This window comes from Mirounga angustirostris, unplaced genomic scaffold, assembly GCF_029215605.1.
Source record: "Mirounga angustirostris isolate CCGP_5_RB_7025 unplaced genomic scaffold, mMirAng1.0.hap1 SCAF_7, whole genome shotgun sequence".
NCBI lineage: Eukaryota > Metazoa > Chordata > Mammalia > Carnivora > Phocidae > Mirounga > Mirounga angustirostris.
This window is the reverse complement of record NW_026991715.1, coordinates 75,833,445-75,856,135: the sequence shown is the minus strand read 5'-3', so window position 1 is coordinate 75,856,135 and position 22,691 is coordinate 75,833,445. Positions and strand designations below refer to the sequence as shown.

Genomic DNA, 22,691 nt, shown 5'->3' with positions numbered 1-22,691 from the left:
ACACTCCCTGTGGGCATTTACTAAGTAATAGTCATTATGATAAGAATTATTATCACAGCCCCATTTCTTCTGTTTCCTTTTATTAAGCCCACCCTTCTACCAACTAGCTGAAGAAGCCTATCATATGCAAAACATTTTACTTTTATATTGTCTCTAAAGAACTGTTTTCAGTAAATCATGTAATATAACATAATTATGGAATCAAAATTGGAAAGAACATTGGAGAGCACTCTCTTGTGCCTACTCTGGAAAAATAAGTAAAAGTAGAGTAGTCCTCAATAAATCTTCAATAACTAACATAGATCACAGCCATTAAGATCTGTTCTTTTATATCTGGTATAAATCTTAATTACTACAATGGAATCCCATGACTTATATTTATATCTCCTGTGGAAAAACTATTTAATCTTGTGAGTGGTATGGGAAATAGAGAAATCTATTAAAATCTGTTAAGATATTTTAGTAACTATATTCTTTTGAAAAATGTATTTTTGCTTCTCCTGAAAATTTTAATAGAAAGAGTTACCATGAACTGAAAGGAAGTGAGTGGTATCAGATTTCACTAAACTCAATCCTGAGAATGATTGCCTTGAAGGATAAATAGGAAAACCAACATTCCCAGGCAAGCCAAAAGACAGTGCACAAAGTTTTACTTGCCACTACCCATCAGAAGTTACTATAACTTGGGTGAGAGGGAAAAAATTTAAACTTGATTCCCAAAAAGATGCTCCTGAATTCAAGTAGAAAGTGTAATCTGGTCCCTGACGATATCCATAATCTTTTTTTTTATTGTTATGTTAATCACCATGCATTACACCATTAGTTTTTAATGTAGTATTCCATGATTCATTGCCCGGTGCTCGATGCAGAACGTGCCCTCTTTAATACCCATCACCAGGCTAACCCATCCTCCCACCCCCTCCCCTCTAGAACCCTCCGTTTGTTTCTCGGAGTCCATCGTCTCTCACGGTTCGTCTCCCCCTCCGATTTCCCCCCCTCATTCTTCCCCTCCTGCTATCTTCTTTTTCTTTTTTTTTTTTTTAACATATATTGTATTATTTGTTTCAGAGGTACAGATCTGTGATTCAACAGTCTTGCACAATTCACAGCACTCACCATAGCACATACCCTCCCAATGTCTATCACCCAGCCACCCCATCCCTCCCACCCCCACCACTCCAGCAACCCTCAGTTTGTTTCCTGAGATTAAGAATTCCTCATATCAGTGAGGTCATATGATACATGTCTTTCTCTGATCGACTTATTTCACTCAGCATAACCCATAATCTTTATAGCACTTCTTTACCAAAGAAAAATTTAGATTGTACTAATTCTTAACTGGAAATTCCTTTGTTACTAAAGTAATTTCCTTGAGAAATAACCTTCTTGATTTTATACTGGGGACAGCGCATTTGAAGGTGGAGGACCAAAAGAAATACCCAAGTCAGAAAGCTGTACACCATTCAGGCAAAATCTGGTTGGAGAGGAAAGCTGGTCCCATGATTAGCGAGCTTCCCCAGCTGGCCTGTAGGTGGGTGTGTTTAACAGAAGGAAGCAATGGGAACCCGCCTGTCAGCCAGCCTTTAGAGCTAATTAGCTCAGCATACAACAAAGATAAGTGAGCCTGGGAGGAGGGCCCCCTGAGGGGTCTTTAGATTCTGGGAAATGTCTGATTGGCAGATGTTAAAAGGGATTCTTTGGTAATCCTGTGCATCAATGAGCTGCACAAATTCAGTCCAGGACTGCAAGAATTCAGGCATGAGGACACTGTGCAGTAGGCTCACACAGGCAAACCCAAGATGGACAGAACCTTGGAATCCCTGAGACACATCATTGCCCAAGTCTTGCCTCATAGAGACCCGGCTCTCGTCTTCAAAGACTGTAAGTACTGAAGGGGAAAAAGTTTTCTGAAAATAGTCCTAAACGTCTAGTCACATCCTATTTAAGTGTGATTTCTCCTAAATCTCTTTAGTCGTGAACTGTGGTCTAAGTGAAATTTAACTTGTTCCTGACTTCAGTCAGGAGAATGATTTCATTTCACCTACGGGTATAAGTCGCTGGGTTATTTTGTCAGTGATACATCTTACTAACTGGAAGTCTTTCCTAAAATACAAGACTGCCCTAAGACTTAATGAACTCTTCCAGATGCTTTTTTAAATAAAGCAGGGCTGATTGCTACTGAGATTAAAACTAAAAATAACTTAGATATGATAATAAATATTCTGTATTTGTTAACCTGTTTAATCCTCAATAACGTATATTAACTGTGTTAAATCAAGTATTGTGTCTGAAAATTTTTGTTGCAAGCAAACAACAAATCACCAGTGAGCTCTTAAATTTTGGTAACAAATTATAACATTTTAGTTAAAAGGCCAATAAAATTAGAGTCTTCCCACCTCTGCAACATACCCCCGCAAAAAAAAAATCCAAACAGCTATGGCAAAGTTATTTCAAAATCCTTTTTTTTAATGATTATGAAAAATAATTCAATCAAGCTCTCCAGTTCTAGCAATACTATTAAACCATTTGTCATGTAACTTAGTTTCTGGAACCAATTTGATTTCCTGCTGCTGCAAAACAGACTATCTTCATGTTGTATCTTATCTACAGTGAGTTTCATATTACAAAGGGCTTCTGAAATAGAATTTTGCTATGGAACTGCCCAAAAGGTAAAATGCATATGGAATTTTTTTTTCTTCAATAAGTTACAGCTTTCTTTGTGAATCTTGTTATGTTTGTCTCCATCAAAACATCAATGCTTGGATTTTTGCTCTCTGATTGCCGAATAATAAGTCCAGATGTCCTTTTAGTTTATATTTCTCATATGTGTGATGAAGAAAAAAATGTTAGGCCATTTTATTCTATAAAATTTTCTTCTTAGAAATTGTTACCAATGTGCCCTTGAATGGCATATTAAAGCACTTTTATTTCCTTCCTTTCTTCCTTTCTTCTTTCTGTCTCTTTGAAAATTGTCTTCAAGCATATGTCAATATCTATGCTAGACAAATAAAAATCACTCCTCTCCCAAACTAGCCTGGAGTCTATTCAGGTTTAGTGTGTTTCTTTAAGTGAAAAGGGAAGAAAAGAATGTCTTTCTCCCACAATAGCACTGAGTTCACTAGTGAAGGGTAAAAGGGCTCTTGACCTGCTCAAACCTTTGGATAAATTGTATAGAACCAGGGGTCTTATGCTGCGGGTTTGGAGAGTAGAAGCAGTAAAAAGAAATAAAGGAGCAATTTTTCACTGAGTTTCTTGTGAATTTAAGAAGTTTAATCTGAAATTATATGGTCCACTTTTTAAGCTTAACTAAACCCCAGCAATTGTTTACAGTTTAGGAGAGAGAATAAAATAGAAAAGGGATTAAAATAAAACATACATTATGTTCTGTCATCCAGACCTTTGCAGGAACTCTTTTATATGGAAAGATAAGGAAGTGTCCTATTTCATATATTTCATTCATTAACACAGAACCTAAATTTGATCAGATAGCATTGCGTGCTTACCCTGGAATGGGCTGTACTCTGCAACTCCTTACCTGGCTTAATAGGTGTAGGTATTAAACAGCTGATCCTCTCCACTCAGGTGTTTCTAATATGAAAAATGACTAAATGAAAGTAAGCCAAATGGCAAATTTCTGTACCAGCACTTTTTATAACATTGAAACATCCAACCACTCACCATCCTCATGGAATAAATGGGAACAGGCTTACTCACTTTCTGGGGCAGGACATCAAAAGTCTGCCTGGGGGTTATGCCATGCCTTGGCAGCCTGTCGTGCATGTGCCAGAGTTTAGCACACGGACTCATTTTCTTTGCACACCCATAAGCTGCTGCCACCACACTCATCTTTTACACAGCTTGTAAAAAGCTGCCATCAGCCCTGAACAGCAGGTTCTGAGCAGCCTCTTCTCCTCCTAGTTACTCGTGGCCCCTTTTCCCCCACCCCAATCCAGTCTCCCTGCCAGGAGGACAGAGATAAGCACTTGAGTACATCACTACCAAATCCTTAAGAAAAATTGCTACCTTGTTTTCCTGCAAGTTGAAAAGCCAATCCAAGAATTTTTAAAATCCAGGACAGTTGAACAAAGGAGCATTAACACACACACACACACACACACACACACTCTCTCTCTCTCTCTCTCTCTCTCTCTCAATCTCTCTCTCTCTCAAAATGCTTTTCTTAATTTCTATAAATGCAAGGGCAGGTTTTTTTCTCTTTTCATTCTTTGGAAACACATGATACAAGGGATGTAAATGATCATTTGATTAACTTTTTTTGCCTTCAGTGGCTTTTGATTTATTTAAAAACAAGCAATTGTAAATTGAATTTTCTCTTCAAGTTGGTCAAGAAAAGCACCCAGAGAGTTTTCTAGTCTGAGACCGATACACATGGGGATAGTTACATTCATTTAAGGAGATATTATTTGGATGCTTTTCTCTGCCAAGGAGGCCCTCCAGGTGGCATTTTGCAATGCATTAAATCTCTCATTTGTTTTAGACAAGGTGTTCATCTGGCAGTAGTTGCGCTTTGTTTTTTTATTTTCTTTCCTGGAAGGAAATGAATTCTATAACAATTTTTTGCTTTTTTCCGGAACTATTTCACATTTCAAATGAAAAATAATGTAAAGACATTTTAAATAAGGTGGGCTCTCAGTTTGAAATTTGCTCATCTAAACTGACACTGGACTGTTTTTCTCCACTGCCTAAATGTCTCAAATTTGTAGCAAGTAGCTCTAGGAGTCTCCAAACCACCAGACAGAATCTCTTTGCAGGGAAATTAAGGCATAGCTCCATGTTGCCTTCCATTCCTGGCTTTGTTCAACATCTAGTTTCTTTTCATTTGTCATGTGTCACAACCAAAGATGAGCTATCCTAAAAGCAGTGACAGGAGAGTCGGAGGGGATGGGCATTTTTGAGGAGAAAAGAGCTTGTCCAAAGACCTATCAGGCAATACAAAAACAGTGCTTTGGGGAAGGTGGAGACAAGGCTGTAAAGGCAGGTGGAATCACGCAGAAGTGCAGGCGACAGGGAGCCATCGGCGCTAACAGTGATGCTAGATTATTTCTGCAAGTTTATGGCGTTATGTTGCATTGGGAAAAATATTATATTGACATGTGTTGGAGGTACACTTCCTGATACTAAGTTAGGAAGAATTGCAGCTTTTTCAACAGCAGAAATCCTCTTGTCCTCCTGCCCATTCACACAAGATGCAAAATTTGCGAATGTAAACATGCCTGTAGTGAGAAATCACTTTGACTAACGGAAAGCCAAAATCAAGGCAAACTTTCCTAAAACAGATTGTTAAAAAAAATGATCTTCATTGTCATTGAAGCCTTGAGAATCTGTTGGTTTCCAGCATTGACTTGATAAAGTGATGTTAGATTTCATTAATATGTTTGCCCAAATTTCATAATGAAAAAGTGAGAAGAAACTGTTACTAAACATTGTACAATTAGAAGCAAATTTCTCACGTATTTGAGGTGCATTAATTTCCATTTAGGAAACATTTTTCTGCATGGAAGTTTTTATTTATATCAGATAGGTGAATACTTCAAAAAGTATATTTTTACCCTTTGGAAAAATTGGACCAGACTATAGAGCTATTAAAAACATCTTAGTAATCATGAATCTGGCTGTATGCAACCCAAGAGAGCAAAAATCCTCAGGAGTAAAGTATTTTCTCCATCCCATGCTTTTTAGTGTAGTTATCTGAAATCTATAAATTTGATGATACATTTATGGTTTTTGCATTTCACAGAAAGGAATGGAGTAGGATGTAAGGGTTGAAGGTACTTGTGCAGTAAAATCTCTTCACATATTGCATTGCATTCCACCACATAAAGTGCGCCTAAAAATATATGGTTAAGGAAAAATAAAACAAACCCTCCACTGCTCACTAGCTTTTTTTGGATTAACAACTGCATCTTAATTACAATAATTTGAATTTTGATAATTTTAGCATCTAAACTGTGAACTGAAGCCTATTCAAATGCTAGTTTTACTTTATTACAGGATACAATTAGTTTTATTTTAATTATACTAAGAGACAAATGCAGATTTCAGTTCAGCTATTAGTGGCATAAGCACTGTTCTCTAATCCTTTTTTCAGTATATATACATTTGATAGATTTAAATACTGAAAGTCTCAGCCCCAGAGGAAAATTTTTCGAAATGGAAAAAAAAAATAATAAGTGGCCTCTTGATCACTTAATGGCCATCTGTCCTGATACATTTATTTTTTAATATATAAGTAAGATTTAACAAATCAAAATAAACTATGATCGACATTCAACCTGTGATCAGATCTAGTCCTTCTTCATGGTCTGCTGTCGCATCTCACTGTAGGCTTTTTTTTTTAACAGTTAAGATTTGTTAGCCTGATCTCAACTTTAACAACTTCTGAAACTCATGTGTTAAGTTACAGCCATAATAGGATACAGCTGCACAAGGGTGAGTTTCTAAGTCATGATTTTTCTGTTTAAATGATACGGTTTTACTGATTATGTGCTACAGATTGATTTAAGAAATGTAAGACAACTTTAGAAGACCTTCATAAAAGAATCTTCTGTATTTAATACATTTCATATTGAAGTTTTAACCCCAAAGGCTCTCACTTCTTTTCGTCTATGTTCAAATGCTCATGTAAGTTTAGTCTGTCAAGGTAGTTAAAACAGTCTTATTTTAAAAGAAAAAGGAAAAAAAAAACAATTCTTATTGAAAGTTTAATATTGACAAAATAGTCAATTATTACACTCCCTGTAGTTCTCTGTATTCTTTCTCTGCTGTCCATGGAATGCTGTCTGAATTATGGTTTTGCTTTTTTTTTTTTTTTCCTACTGCGATGATAATCAGTTGATCCCTATTTTTTTTTTAATTTTATTCTTATGTTAATCCCCATACATTACATCATTAGTTTTAGATGAAGTGTTCCATGATTCATTGTTTGTGCACAACACCCAGTGCTCCATGCAGAATGTGCCCTCCTCAATACCCACCACCAGGCTAACCCATCCTCCCACCCCCCTCCCCTCTAGAACCCTCTTTGTTTTTCAGAGTCCATCGTCTCTCATGGTTCGTCTACCCCTCCGATTTCCCCCGCTTCATTCTTCCCCTCCCGCTACCTTCTTCTTCTTCTTCTTCTTCTTTTTTTTTTTCTTAACATATATTGCATTATTTGTTTCAGAGGTACAGATCTGAGATTCAACAGTCTTGCACAATTCACAGTGCTTACCAGAGCACACACCCTCCCCAGTGTCCATCACCCAGTCACCCCATCCCTCCCACCCCACCCCCCACTCCAACAACACTCAGTTTGTTTCCTGTGATTAAGAATTCCTCATATCAGTGAGATCATATGATATATGTCTTTCTCTGTTTGACTTATTTTACTCAACATGATACCCTCCAGTTCCATCCACGTCGTTGCAAATGGCAAGATCTCATTCCTTTTGATGGCTGCATAATATTCCATTGTATATATATACCACATCTTCTTTATCCATTCATCTGTCGATGGACATCTTGGCTCTTTCCACAGTTTGGCTATTGTGGACATTGCTGCTATAAACATCGGGGTGCACGTAGCCCTTCGGATCCCTACTTTTGTATCTTTGGGGTAAATACCCAGTAGTGCAATTGCTGGGTCATATGGTAGCTCTATTTTCAACTTTTTGAGGAACCTCCATACAGTTTTCCAGAGTGGCTGCACCAGCTTGCATTCCCACCAACAGTGTAGGAGGGTTCCCCTTTCTCCGCATCCCCGCCAACATCCGTCGTTTCCTGACTTGTTAATTTTAGCCATTCTGACTGGTGTGAGGTGGTATCTCATTGAGGTTTTGATTTGGATTTCCCTGATGCTGAGCGATATCGAGCACTTTTTCATGTGTCTGTTGGCCATTTGGATGTCTTCTTTGGAAAAATGTCTGTTCATGTCTTCTGCCCATTTCTTGATTGGATTCTTTGTTCTTTGGGTGTTGAGTTTGATGAGTTCTTTATAGATTTTGGATACTAGCCCTTTATCTGATATGTCATTTGCAAATATCTTCTCCCATTCTGTCGGTTGTCTTTTGGTTTTGTTGACTGTTTCCTTTGCTTTGCAAAAGCTTTTTATCTTGATGAAGTCCCAATAGTTCATTTTTGCCCTTGCTTCCTTTGCCTTTGGCGATGTTTCTAGGAAGAAGTTGCTTCGGCTGAGGTCAAAGAGGTTGCTGCCTGTGTTCTCCTTTAGGATTTTAATGGACTCCTGTCTCACATTGAGGTCTTTCAACCATTTGGAATCTATTTTTGTGTGTGGTGTAAGGAAATGGTCTAGTTTCATTCTTCTGCATGTGGCTATCCAATTTTCCCAACACCATTTGTTGAAGAGACTGTCTTTGTTCCATTGGACATTCTTTCCTGCTTTGTCGAAGATTAGTTGACCATAGAGTTGAGGGTCCATTTCTGGGCTCTCTATTCTGTTCCATTGATCTATGTGTCTGTTTTTGTGCCAGTACCATGCTGTCTTGATGATGACAGCTTTGTAATAGAGCTTGAAGTCCAGAATTGTGATGCCACCGGCTTTGCTTTTCTTTTTCAACATTCCTCTGGCTATGCGGGGTCTTTTCTGGTTCCATACAAATTTTAGGATTATTTGTTCCATTTCTTTGAAAAAAGTGGATGGTATTTTGATGGGGATTGCATTGAATGTGTAGATTGCTCTAGGTAGCATTGACATCTTCACAATATTTGTTCTTCCAATCCATGAGCATGGAACGTTTTTCCATTTCTTTGTGTCTTCCTCAATTTCTTTCATGAGTATTTTATAGTTTTCTGAGTACAGATCCTTTGTCTCTTTGGTTAGATTTATTCCTAGGTATCTTATGGTTTTGGGTGCAATTGTAAATGGGATCGACTCCTTAGTTTCTCTTTCTTCTGTCTTGTTGGTGTATAGGAATGCCACTGACTTCTGTGCATTGATTTTATATCCTGCCACTTTACTGAATTCCTGTATGAGTTCTAGCAGTTTTGGGGTGGAGTTTTTTGGGTTTTCCACATAAAGTATCATATCATCTGCAAAGAGTGAGAGTTTGACTTCTTCTTTGCCAATTTGGATGCCTTTGATTTCTTTTTGTTGTCTGATTGCTGTGGCTAGGACTTCCAATACTATGTTGAATAGCAATGGTGATAGTGGACATCCCTGCCGTGTTCCTGACCTTAGGGGGAAAGCTCTGTTTTTCCCCATTGAGAATAATATTTGCTGTAGGTTTTTCATAGATGGCTTTTATGATATTGAGGTATGTACCCTCTATCCCTATACTCTGAAGAGTTTTGATCAAGAAAGGATGCTGCACTTTGTCAAAAGCTTTTTCTGCATCTATTGAGAGGATCATATGATTCTTGTTCTTTCTTTTGTTAATGTATTGTATCACATTGATTGATTTGCGGATGTTGAACCAACCTTGCAGCCTTGGGATAAATCCCACTTGGTCATGGTGAATAATCCTTTTAATGTACTGTTGGATCCTGTTGGCTAGTATTTTGGTGAGAATTTTTGCATCCATGTTCATCAGGGATATTGGTCTGTAATTCTCCTTTTTGATGGGGTCTTTGTCTGGTTTTGGGATCAAGGTAATGCTGGCCTCATAAAATGAGTTTGGAAGTTTTCCTTCCGTTTCTATTTTTTGGAACAGTTTCAGAAGAATAGGTATTAATTCTTCTTGAAATGTTTGGTAGAATTCCCCTGGGAAGCCATCTGGCCCTGGGCTTTTGTTTTTTGGGAGATTTTTGATGACTGCTTCAATTTCCTTAGTGGTTATAGGTCTGTTCAGGTTTTCTATTTCATCCTGGTTCAGTTTTGGTAGTTGATACATCTCTAGGAATGCATCCATCTCTTCCAGGTTATCTAATTTGCTGGCATAGAGTTGCTTATAATATGTTCTTATAATTGTTTGCATTTCTTTGGTGTTGGTTGTGATCTCTCCTCTTTCATTCATGATTTTGTTGATTTGGGTCATTTCTCTTCTCTTTTTGATAAGTCTGGCCAAGGGTTTATCAATCTTGTTAATTCTTTCAAAGAACCAGCTCCTAGTTTCGTTGATCTGTCCTACTGTTCTTTTAGTTTCTATTTCATTGATTTCTGCTCTGATCTTTATTATTTCTCTTCTCCTGCTGGGTTTAGGCTTTATTTGCTGTTCTTTCTCCAGCTCCTTTAGGTGGAGGGTTAGGTTGTGTACTTGAGACCTTTCTTGTTTCTTGAGAAAGGCTTGTATTGCTATATACTTTCCTCTTAGGACTGCCTTTGCTGCATCCCAAAGATTTTGAACAGTTGTGTTTTCATTTTCATTGGTTTCCATGTATTTTTTTAATTCTTCTTTAATTTCCTGGTTGACCCATTCATTCTTCAGTAGGATGCTCTTTAGCCTCCATGTATTTGAGTTCTTTCCGACTTTCCTCTTGTGATTGAGTTCTAGTTTCAAAGCATTGTGGTCTGAAAATAGGCAGGGAATGATCCCAATCTTTTGGTACCGCTTGAGACCTGATTTATGACCTAGGATGTGATCTATTCTGGAGAATGTTCCATGGGCACTAGAGAAGAATGTGTATTCCGTTGCTTTGGGGTGGAATGTTCTGAATATGTCTGTGAAGTCCATTTGGTCCAGTGTGTCATTTAAAGTCTTTATTTCCTTGTTGATCTTTTGCTTAGACGATCTGTCCATTTCAGTGAGGGGGATGTTAAAGTCCCCCACTATTATTGTATTGTTGTCGATGTGTTTCTTTGCTTTTGTTATTAATTGCCTTATATAATTGGCTGCTCCCATGTTAGGGGCATAGATATTTACAATTGTTAAATCTTCTTGTTGGATAGACCCTTTAAGTATGATATAGTGTCCTTCCTCATCTCTTATTACAGTCTTTGGTTTAAAATCTAATTTGTCTGATATAAGGATTGCCACCCCAGCTTTCTTTTGGTGTCCATTAGCATGGTAAATGGTTTTCCACCCCCTCACTTTCAATCTGGGGGTGTCTTTGGTTCTAAAATGAGTCTCTTGCAGACAGCATATCGATGGGTCTTGTTTTTTAATCCAATCTGATAGCCTGTGTCTTTTGATTGGGGCATTTAGCCCATTTACATTCAGGGTAACTATTGAAAGATAGGAATTTAGTGCCATTATATTGCCTGTGAGGTGACTGTTACCGTATATTGTCTGTGTTCCTTTCTGGTCTATGTTGCTTTTAGGCTCTCTCTTTGCTTAGAGGACCCCTTTCAAGATTTCCTGTAGGGCTGGTTTTGTGTTTGCAAATTCCTTTAGTTTTTGTTTGTCCTGGAAGCTTTTTATCTCTCCTTCAATTTTCAATGACAGCCTAGCTGGATAGAGTATTCTTGGCTGCATATTTTTCTCATTTAGTGCTCTGAATATATCCTGCCAGTCCTTTCTGGCCTGCCAGGTCTCTGTGGATAGGTCTGTTGCCAATCTAATGTTTCTACCCTTGTAGGTTACATATCTCTTCTCCCGAGCTGCTTTCAGGATTTTCTCTTTGTCTATGAGACTCGTAAGTTTTACTATTAGATGTCGGGGAGTTGACCTATTTATATTGATTTTGAGAGGGGTTCTCTGTGCTTCCTGGATTTTCATGCCTGTTTCTTTCCCCAAATTAGGGAAGTTCTCTGCTATAATTTGCTCCATTATACCTTCTGGCCCTCTCTCTCTTTCTTCTTCTTCTGGGATCCCAATTATTCTAATGTTGTTTCGTCTTATGGTATCGCTTATCTCTCGAATTCTGCCCTCGTGATCCAGTAGTTGTTTATCTCTCTTTTTCTCAGCTTCTTTATTTTCCATCATTTCATTTTCTATATTACTCATTCTCTCTTCTGCCTCATTTATCCTAGCACTTAGCGCCCCCATTTTTTATTGCACCTCATTAATAGCCTTTTTGATTTCTACTTGGTTGGATTTTAGCTCTTTTACTTCTCCAGAAAGGGTTTCTCTAATAACTTCCATATTTTTTTCAAGCCCAGCTAGTATCTTTAAAGTGATGATTCTGAACTCTAGATCTGACATCGTACTAATGTCCGTATTGAGTAGGTCCCTGGCAGTCGGTACTACCTCTTGTTCTTTTTGTTGAGGTGATTTTTTCCGTCTCGTCATTTTGTGCAGAGGAGAATAGATTAATGAGAGAACAAAATGCTAGCAGAGTAACCACGTCCCCAGAAAATATACTTTAAACAAATCAGAAAAGACCTGAAGCAGTGGGATAAGAAAGGGAAAGAGAGAAAAAAGAAAAAGATAAAGATAAAAACAAAAACAAACAAAACAAAACAACAACAACAAAAGAAAAACCAGAATGTGATCAAATATGATCTATATGGTATATAGATCAGTGCCACACACTAGATTTGGGGTGTATTTTGGTCTTTTAGAAGAAAGTGCCTCCCAAAATTTTAAAGAAAGAAAAACTTATATATGTACAAAAATAAGGGTTGATATGATGAAGGGATGGAATATGACTGTAAAAATGGAAATTATAAAAAATTTTATAAAAGGAATTGATAAGAAGTTGTTTGAAAAAAGAAAGAGGAGGATTTAAAAAAAGAAAAAAGAGAGAGAAAAAAAGGGAGAGGATGTGATCAGGCAGGGGAATAGAAAACACCATATACTAGAGATTTAGGGTATATTTTAATCTGTTAGAAGAAACTATCTCAAAATTTTAAAGAGAGAACAACTTATATATATAAGCCAAAAATATGGGTAACTACTATGAAGGGATAGAATATGACTCTAAAAATGAAAAATAAAAATGTTTTTTTTTTTTTAAAAAAGGGATTGATAAGATGTTGGTTGAAAAAGGGAAAAAGAAAAATTCAAAAAGAAATAAAAAGACAAAAAAGACAGTTAAAAAAAATTAACTTTAAAAGACTAAAGAATCATGGTAAAAAAGCCGTGAATTCTATGTGCAGTAGTCCCCTAGCGCTGGAGTTCTGCCGTTCTCATTGATCGGTAAACTTGGTCTTGGCTGGCTGTTCTCGCTGATCTTCTGGGGAGGGGCCTGTTGCCCTGGTTTCCAAATGTCTCTGCTGGAGGCGGAATTGCCCCGCCCTTGCCCCCTCCCGGCTAAGTAATCTGCTCGGGTTTGCTCTCCGGGGCTTTTGTTCCCTGCGAGCTTTCCGTACAGCTTTGGAGGCGGAGAGCGAAAATGGCGGCCTCCCAATCTCCGCCCCGGAGGAGCCGAGAACTCGGGGCCCCGCTTCTCAGTGAGCCCCCAGAGAAAAGCCGTCAGTCACCCCATCTCCCCGGTCTCCGGCCGCACTCCGTGCTCGCCCGGCCTGTGACCACGCGTTTCTATCTCTGGCACCCGACCCCGGGTGGAGTCTCCAAACCCAGCAGATCTCTGCGGTGCACTCCCGCGCGGCTGCTCCCGGGGGAGGAAGGTGAGTCTCCCCGGATCTGCCGCTTGTTGGGTCCCTGCTGGAGGAGCAGTGGCCTGACTGTGCCACAGATCACGGTTTATGGCCACCCCGAGCTGAGAGCCCGCGCCTGGGCTCCACCTCTGCACCCGGCTTCCCTGCTCCGTTACCTGGGAGCTCTGCCGCACTCAGGCACCCCCGGTCTTTCTGTGACCCCGAGGGTCCTGAGACCACACTGTCCCAGAGGGTTCTACCCCCCGCTTAGCCAGCAGAGTGACGTCCCTCAGCGGAGCAGACTTTTAAAAGTTCCGATTTTCTGCTCCGCGGCTCTAAGTTGATTCCTATTTTGATCTCATCCCGTTAGGCAGCTGTGGGAACCGGTCATTGAGTCACCACTCCTTTGGCGCTCAGAGCCTATACTATGTAGTTTACATTTCTCTTGTGCATTATGAGTTATAGCTTTGCTGGCATGTTTTTGTCCACACCTAAGTTGGAAGTCCCAGGAGGGCAAAGCCATATCTTGCTCTTCCATGTGCCCTCCCTAGCAGGTGCACAAAAGACATTTTTTGGTTGCTGATTGGTTGGTTTTCTCCCTCTCAAGAAGGGAGGAAGATTTTTCCTATTGTCAGGTGTTCTCCTTTACTATAAAATAAACTGTACCTTCTAAAACAAAATCCACTGACACCTTAATCACAGCTTAATTGCATGCAAGGTAAAACTGACAGCCAGATGAAACAGTGTGGAGGAAGAAGGAGCTCTGGAAATTAACACAGCGACCTCAGACAACTTGCCCAGAGCACTGTCTTGGGTTGGCCATGGTAGAGCATGCTAAATCATTCTATACACCACATTGGCACAGTAATTTAGATTGCCAGTCCTTATATTCATCTTCAGGGTCTAACCTCAACTGTGGGTCACCAAAGGCCGTGCACCATGCTCTTTAGGGCAAAACTCTATGCCTTGAACTTGTACATAAACCCTAGTTAGATAGCTATTTCAGAGTCGTGAAGGGCTTTCTTATAATGACTTTTCCTAGGGAGAGTACATTGTAAGCCTAAAGGCACATTTGCACAGATTGATCATTTTAACTAAACAGAATTGGTCAGCAAAGCAACCAGTGTTTGCTTTTATTTTTTTAATCTTTGATTAGTTATCTAAAATCAACAGTCCTACAAAGTCTCCTAAATACAGTGTAATGTCAGTTGCCTGATGGAACATGGGAAAGATATATACTTCCTGATTGGTTAAATAGATTACATCCTGTTTTTATTTTATGTAGCTTTTGTGATTGGATGACATCATCTGACCATGGTGCATGTATAAACCACACATGGAAACTGAGGCATGTTGATGCTGTTTAATTCTGGTACACTTAATGATCTTTTATTTTAATTTGTCGTTGTGATCCCTTCTTGCTCCTTCATATTCTCTCCCCTTTATCTTCCTAAAAAAAAAAAATTACCCAGTACTTCCAAAGATATAAAAAGGAAATGTCACTGGGGCGCCTGGGTGGCTCAGTTGTTAAGCATCTGCCTTCGGCTCAGGTCATGATCCCAGGGTCCTGGGCTTGAGCCCCACATCGGGCTCGCTGCTCGGCGGGAAGCCTGCTTCTCCTCCCACTCCCCCTGCTTGTGTTCCCTCTCTCACTGTGTCTCTCTTTGTCAAATAAATAAAATCTTTAAAAATGTCACTTAAGTTTCCCCCCAAATCATTTACAGTTCAGCAATTTTAAATTTTGAAGGTGAAAATTAAACCAAAAAGAATGAGATACTTTTTGCACATTTTGGACAATCTCCCAAGAGGTTAACTTTGTAAAACAACCCAAAGGATCATAATTCCCTCAAGAAAAGTATTCAGGGAAGCGCGTGGGACCAGAGCAGAAGAAAAGAAAAAGCAAATGAAAGGAGAAACAAAACCAGCTTTCCAGCTGCTGGAAGAGCTAGGTGCTGACTCCGGAACATTTTACTAAAAGAAAGTTCCTCTCCTGGGAACAAAGTAAGACTCCAATCTGTCTCAGTCCTGCAGTGTAGCTGTAACTATCTTTGGAAGAGTATCTACGCATAAGAAAAAGGGACCCAAGATTCCTACAAGTTGTACCTGACCTGACATGCAAGCCGTGTCAGCAAGATTCCATTAGCCTGATCAAAACCTCGCAGGGCCCGAAGATGGTTATAAATGATTAGACAACTAGGTCTTGGTCAGTGTCCTGGAGTTTACCAAGCCAAACACAAGACCCAAAGATACCCTATTTTACAACCCATTTGGCACAAATCATAAATTGGCATCACACCTTTAGCTTGCCCCTTAAATTATTTGGGGGTCCTTTTTCTATTTTTCCTCAAAAAAAAAAAAAAAACTAGGAAATCACATTTGACAAGAATAAGTTGTACATGATCGAATTGCTAGAATAGAAAATACTAATTAACTTTTTTAAAATATCACCTGCTAAGGCTGATTTAATTAAAGATTATATTAAAATATTCCGTAACATAAATCCATCTGTTTGGAGGCAGAGAATCAATTTGAAAATATGTTAATCATCTTGAAAGCCTTTTAATGATTTATCCTTAAATGGTAACCTTTCCAATTTGTCTTTAACTGTTTTGGCAAGGGGTATTTTACACAGCTAGAATTTTTTCTCTGTAAGGCAAAAACAAAGTGGTTCTTTTTCTCTGGATAGATTTATAACATACTTTTAAGAGCCCTTTTTGCATGACTCTCTCATGTAGGACTAATCTCATATTAAGTAATTGAACTGGGCAAGGAACTATGTTTCTATTTTCCTGAAGCATAAGCAGTCATTAAACATTAATTTTAAATAAAAGTTAGTTCCTTTCATTGTTTCTGCTAAGAGCAGTTCTATTGCCTTTAGCATCCATTAGAAAGTGAATAATTTGGACAAACATCCCTATTTCCAGATTTTGAGATGTAGCATTTCATCCATTTACTTTCTGGCTATTATGAAGCTTTGACTTTATTAGTGAATAATATCAAAAGAGCCTTCTCTTTTCCATCTCTGAACTCTACATATTTTGGAAGTAAATAGCACAATGTGTAAAATTAGAGAATTTTCACATGTGTAGACTTTTTTAGAATGTTTAATGATACGGTTTCCAATCCAGGAACAGTCAGTTTCAAAGATGCAATATGCAAGCATATAATCATGCCATTTCCTTTCTTCCTTCACCTTCTTTAACCACAAATAATAGCTAACACTCTTGTGCTTACTATGTGTGAAGCTCTATTCTGAGCATTTTCTGTTTAAGCCTTACAGAAATTCTGTATAGGAAGTACTGCATTTTACAGATAGAACTGGAGCAGTTAGGTAGGTATCTTTCAGTGGTAAAGACAGGATTCAAACCCAGGCATTCTGGCTCCAGATTCCTTACTTTTAACTACTAAGTAAATTGCCTGCTAGTTGATAAAAGGTAGAGAGGCAAGATGCGGTTCACATGTTACTGTGTTTGAACCAGTGACTCTATTTGAGGACTCTTCTATAACATACTCAATAATCCATGGGGCATTTACATTCTATACATCTCAGAATGCCCATATGAAAACATAAATCATGTGTCCCTATTGGCATCTTTATCGCATCCAGTCCATGAAAATGCCAAGCTCTGACTTTGTAGGATAAAAGCCCTCTGAGTGTCCAGATATTGATGATCTTGTCTGAAGGGGCTTTGTGCTCCTTCCAGGCTGCAAAATGAGCCTTCTCTTGCTTGTCTCATCCCCTACCCACTTTTCATAGATTTTTATGCCCGAACTCCTCCCAGAAACTTTCTACTTGGGGTCACCCAGATCTACAAGAGCAGCCATACATTCTCTCCCAGTGTCTGGGCCCTGCCTCTTGGATGGAGCCATCACAAGCAGCACAGCACCTTAGGCAAAGACAAAGGGCAAGGGACTCTGTGCTCCTGCCATTCTTACCCACTCAGGTAAAGCTAGGGCACTAGGACAGTGGGCTTGATTTCCAGTTATTAGAAGAAGCTAACTCCCCTTATCCTGTCTCCTGTCAAATCATACCCCTTTCCTATGCCCCTCTTACACAATTCCTTGACTGAGGCATTATTAGTATTCTTACTTTTTGTCAAGCCATGCTTACTCCTTTGAGAGCACAACTTCCCTCTTATCATGGTCTAGATATCATTCTTCTGAAGTGGCTCAGCTTAGGCCTTCCTCCAGGGCAGATTTTTCCTGAATTTTTCAGCCCACATTCATTTGCTTTCCCCCCTGTATTGATTTAAGTACTGTGCCATAAATTTTTAGGTTTTATATATTACTTTAAAATCATCTCTGTTCTACAATGTAGCACTCTAATATTTTCTTCACTAATTATATTGTGCATATATTATGTCTGCAATCAGTAAATGTTTATGAGAAGAAGCCTGTTTTGAACTTGTTTTTTTTTTTTTTTTTACTTCATATCATCAAGGTCAGGGTCATCAGATAAACCATGCCAGTGCCACAATGCTGGTTAATTATGGTGTTCTGTTCCATTAATTCCAGAAGCTACTTTCACATCCTTTTCAACATGCTGTTCCAGGCAGTCAACATAAATGGATTAGGGTTGGCACTCCAAGATAAAATTACTCACCATCTCCATTCAGGATTTTCCTAAACCCTAGGTATTATGAAAATAAAGACCTAGCTAGAAAGTGACAAACAATCACGTCTACTCTGACCAGGCTTGATCTTTCTGCACCTACTCCATCTCCAGCTGAGGCATGGCTGCCGCCACCACACCCATGTTGTGTGAGCACCATAGTAGTTCATACATGAAACCTCCTATTCGAGAAGGAAGTCTCAACCCCTCTAGGAATCATAATGACTTCACTTACTACACATTCATTCAGCTGCACTCAAATGGTTCAGAAATGTGGTTTTCTTATATTCCAAGTGAATTCAACAGTTGCTTGTAGGTGAATAGCCCTGTGCTGGGTACCAAGGAGGCTAGAGAGAAGAAAGAACCAGAGTCCCTGCCCTCCAGATTCTCACAGTCTGCTGTGAGTTAAGTAATAGAAAACTGTATGTTGTAAGATGAATTGTTATCACAAGGCATTTCATTCCTCTGGCCAGAAAGAAGTCCAGCCAAGTCTGACTTGATCAGTTTAGCCTGGAACACCACATCCATTTCATTAGCATGGTTTAGAGGAGATTAAGTGCTAAGACCCAGGACCACTAATGGAATGAGAGCTCAGAAAAGGAGATTCATGTGGGCTCAAACCAGTGAGTAAGGCATGATGGAATAGATGGTATTTCCTCTGAAGTTTGGGAGTAAATTGGATGGATAGAGGGGAGGGGCAGAAACAACACTCCCGGGAGAACTTGAACCAAGGTACAGGTTAAAAAAAAAAAAAAGTATATTCAGGGACAAGTAAAGATACTGCTTTGCTGAAGCTGATCGAGGATTTCTGAGAAGGTCAAAGGTTGGATGGTCAAGGTATTCCACATTGTTGGATGTCTTCACTGGTCAACTGCCTTTTGTGAAAGCCTTAATGCTCACCTTTTTATAATCAAAAAGAAAACTTGAGATAGGGAAAAACAAAAACCTCATTCAGGAGAGATTTGTTTGGGGATTGAATTACCACTCTCAAAACTCTCTCACATTGAAATTTCAAAACACAGTGACAAAGAAAGTAACTACATTAATGCCTATAAACTACTTTGCAAATTGTCATGTTGATACACAAAATATTCAAAACTGCTAAAGAGGTTTGTGTGAGTCAGCTCAGGCTACTGCAACAAAATACCGTAGACTGGGTGGCTTAAACAACAGAAATTTATTTTCTCACAGTTCTGAAGGCAGGGAAGTCCCAGTTCAAGTTGTCAGCATATTAGCTTCCTGGTGATAGACCTCTTCCTGGCTTGCAAATGGCTGCCTTCTTGCTATATATTCACATGGCCAAGAGAGGCAGCTCTGATGTCTCTGTCTGTTCTTATAAGGGCACTAATCCCATCATGGGAGCCCCAGCCCCATGACCTCATCTAAACCTAATTACCTCCCAAAGACCCCACCTTCTAGTACCATCATCCTATGGGTTAGGGCTTCAACATATGAATTGGGGGGTAGGGGACGGAGGGGAGAGGTAGGAGGCACAAAAATTTAGTCCATATCAGAGTCAATCACTTGTGTCTAAGAAAGCAATTTGGGGCAATGCAATGGATTAAGAAGCTTGATGGGCAAAGTAAATTCAGAGGTTAAATTGTTTTCTTTACTCCAGATGTTATAAACTGATAGAAGTCACAAAAATGAACTGGATTTCATGCTGTTATTCTTAGGATCTCCCCAACAATTCTCTTTCTACTTCCTCCCACATCCCTCGTCTCAGCCATTTGATATTCTACTTCTTTATAGTAATTTTACCAGTTTAACATCAGTTACCTTGATAAAGGTAACTGTGGGTGTTAACACCTGTGGGTGTTAAACCTTGAACTAGGAGGGCTGTTCAGCTTGTCCTGACTCCAGCATCAGACAAATTGTTAGCCACCTGCTTTCTCCCAGTTTCCAGCTTCAGATGCATTACCTCCCTCATGTTTTGTCCAGGTTCACTATGGATGACCAATTTATCTTGTCCTGGCTGTGGATAAATCCCTTTTACTTTAGTGTCCGTTGAGACAAAATAGAAACTTTTTTAAAAAGAACTTTACTAAACTTAGAGAGAACTAATGCATAGCCAAAAAGGATATGTTCCAGACTATAGCTCCTTGACATTAAGGTGGAAGGCACAATCAAGCAGACAGACTTGACCTTTACTTTTGCTTATGGCCCTCTGCCCAGAAAGCCAGTCCAAGCCCTTCTTCAGTCTTTTGTCATTCCCTCTTGTTCCTCTTGTTCCTCTCATTTCTCTCCTCTAGTCATCTTTATTTTAAGAGAGGGACCAGAGTGGGAGGCCTAGTCACAGCCCTCTCTGAGGCACACAATCAGTGGGCATTTACACCATTGCTTTAAACCAGAGCAAAGTGTTGGCTGAAGATTGGTTATCAGTATACCTGTTCACATGGACAGAGACCACTCATTCAGTGGGATAGTTCCAAGCTGGAAACATGTCATATCACTTGTATGAAAATATACAAATATTGACCTTTGCTTTATTTGACTTTGTCAAGAACAAGTGTCAAAAAAAAATGGCCCCTGGGAAAACAGGTGAAGTAATTCTTGTGGAGAGCCTCATATTGCCAACAGCCTCACAAATGCAGCACATTTCTTATACTTTGATGATATTCAAACACTCCGCTAATATTTATTATGCTCCTACCATGTTCCAGATACTGTGGGAAAAATGATATAATTCTTCCTCTAAAGAGCACCATCTCCAGTAGAGATAGACACACATGAAAACAACTTAAATTCTGTCATAATTAGAGAATGTCTTGGAATGAACAAAGAGCATGGACTGTGCATTCAGACAGCAGTAGGTTAAAAATCCCAGGTCTAAGACTTTGTAACTGTGTAATTATACCTTGAGCATCTTTAATTTCTAATCTGTAAGTTGTGGATGATAATACCCATTTCTAGGGGATATTGTAAAAATTAAATGAGAAAATGCATAGTGCCTGGAATATAATAGATACATAATAAAGGAGATGAGAATAACAACTTGTTCCTACAACAAGGCTTCTCAAACTTCAATGCACATCGGATTGCCTGGGAATCTTGTTAAAAATGCAGATTCTGGTTCAATAGGCCTGGGGTGGGACCTGAAATTCTCCATTTCTAACAAGCCCCCTGGTGATATCCAGGCTGCTTCTTCGAGCACTGCAGTTTCTGTATCAAGGGTTTAGTGATTATTTTATTTTTGTTTTTATTTTTAAGTAGCTGATGCTGGAGGTTAATCTTAAAAGATGAGTAGGCCATCTAGGAAGACAATAGTCAGTGGAGAAAAGGGCATTCTACGTGTAGGAATGGAAGTAAAGGGCTTGCCAGTAGCATAGAAATCATGGAAGTATATGAAGCCTGGAAGGTGACCTGAGGAGAGAAATATGGAATGAGAAAGCACATCAAGACATAGGATCTTCTATGCGTTGCCAAGGAGTTATTTATCTTGTAGGTAATGAAGAACTCACAGAAGGATTTTATGAGTGATTTGATGAGCTACGAGATTTAGATTACCTGGGAAACAATTGGAGGCTGGGTTGGATAGGAGAATAATGGAATTCAGGAGGATATTGTTGTATATTTGGTGAGATATGAACCACTGCAGCAATGGCAGTATGAATTGAAAGGAAGTGAGAACTATGAGAGGCATCAGGATATAGAATTGATAAAACTTGGGCATTAATTATTAGGAAGGAAAGAGGACATGAAGTTTAAGGTTTCTGCCAGGTTTCTGATTTAGGCGACTGGGAGGTGATAATATTACTTTCTAAGTAATTCAGGAGGAAGAGAAGAGTTTATGGGAAAGAAAATGAGTTGAGCTTGGGAAATGTTGCATTTGTGTCACATCTAACGAAGTATCTATTAACAAAGTTGGAGTTATAGGAGAAGGGTGTGGAAACTGTCAGCTTATATTATGGTGGATGGAGTAATGGAGATAAGTTATGTCATTTAAGGAGAATGGTAGAAAGAGAGCAAGAAAAGGATAAAATTCTTATTCAAGTCAACATGAGCAGTGAGCAGAGGAAGAGAAACCCACACAAGAATTTGAGAGGAAACAATTAGAAATAGAAAAGCAGAATCAGGACAAATACTGTCAGAAAAGCCTAGGGATATGAGAGTTTCTAGAAGAAACTGATCAGCTGTGTAAAAATGCAGTTAGAGGTCAAATACATAAAGACTGAAAATTAGGAATTGGTGATATTTGCCAGAGCAGTTTCTGTGGAATAAAGTGTAGAAGAAAGTCAGATTGTGGAGGGCTAAAAACGAATGGAAGATAAGGAAGCAGAGATAGTGATATAAAATATTTTTTCTAGCAGCTTCTCTACAATAGGATAATATTAATAACTAGTAGTCCAATATAGTCCCAAGGGTGGGTATTTCATTTAATTGATGGATTGATTGATTCATTTATTCCTTATCTAAAGCATACTTTTGGCTGCTGAGAAGGTGTGAATAAAAATAGGAGGTGAAGAGAATTACTACTAGAACAATGCCATTTGAGACTGGAAAAAATAACATGGAGCTGGGCACTTGTGCTGATGGGTCACTAGGTGTGGGGATGGATATCACATGCTTGGTAGCCCAAATCTGTTCTGAAATAAGGAAGGCAGGATCACTGGCTGAGCACTGAAGTGCAACTGCTCCTAAGGACTAAACTGTGTAATGAGGCGTCTCTTCAAACTTGTGTTTTTCTTCAGCAGAACTTGAGCT

At 39.0% G+C, this 22,691-nt stretch overlaps 1 protein-coding gene across 2 annotated transcripts in view; it reads left to right on the top strand.

Moving 5' to 3' along the window:
• Positions 1 to 1,748: 1,748 nt before the first annotated feature.
• Positions 1,749 to 22,691, top strand: part of LIX1 (limb and CNS expressed 1) — a 57,922-nt gene continuing 36,979 nt past the window's right edge. Inside the window, exons 1-2 of one of the 2 annotated variants that reach the window (XM_045899229.3) lie at positions 1,757 to 1,881; positions 6,363 to 6,450. Coding sequence is in view for 1 of the 2 variants with exons in the window: in XM_045899208.3 (XP_045755164.1) it covers positions 1,800 to 1,881 (82 nt within the window). In the remaining variant the exon portion in view is untranslated. Of the gene's footprint in view, positions 1,882 to 6,362; positions 6,451 to 22,691 lie in introns of both variants that reach the window. The other variant, XM_045899208.3, reaches the window with a different exon arrangement.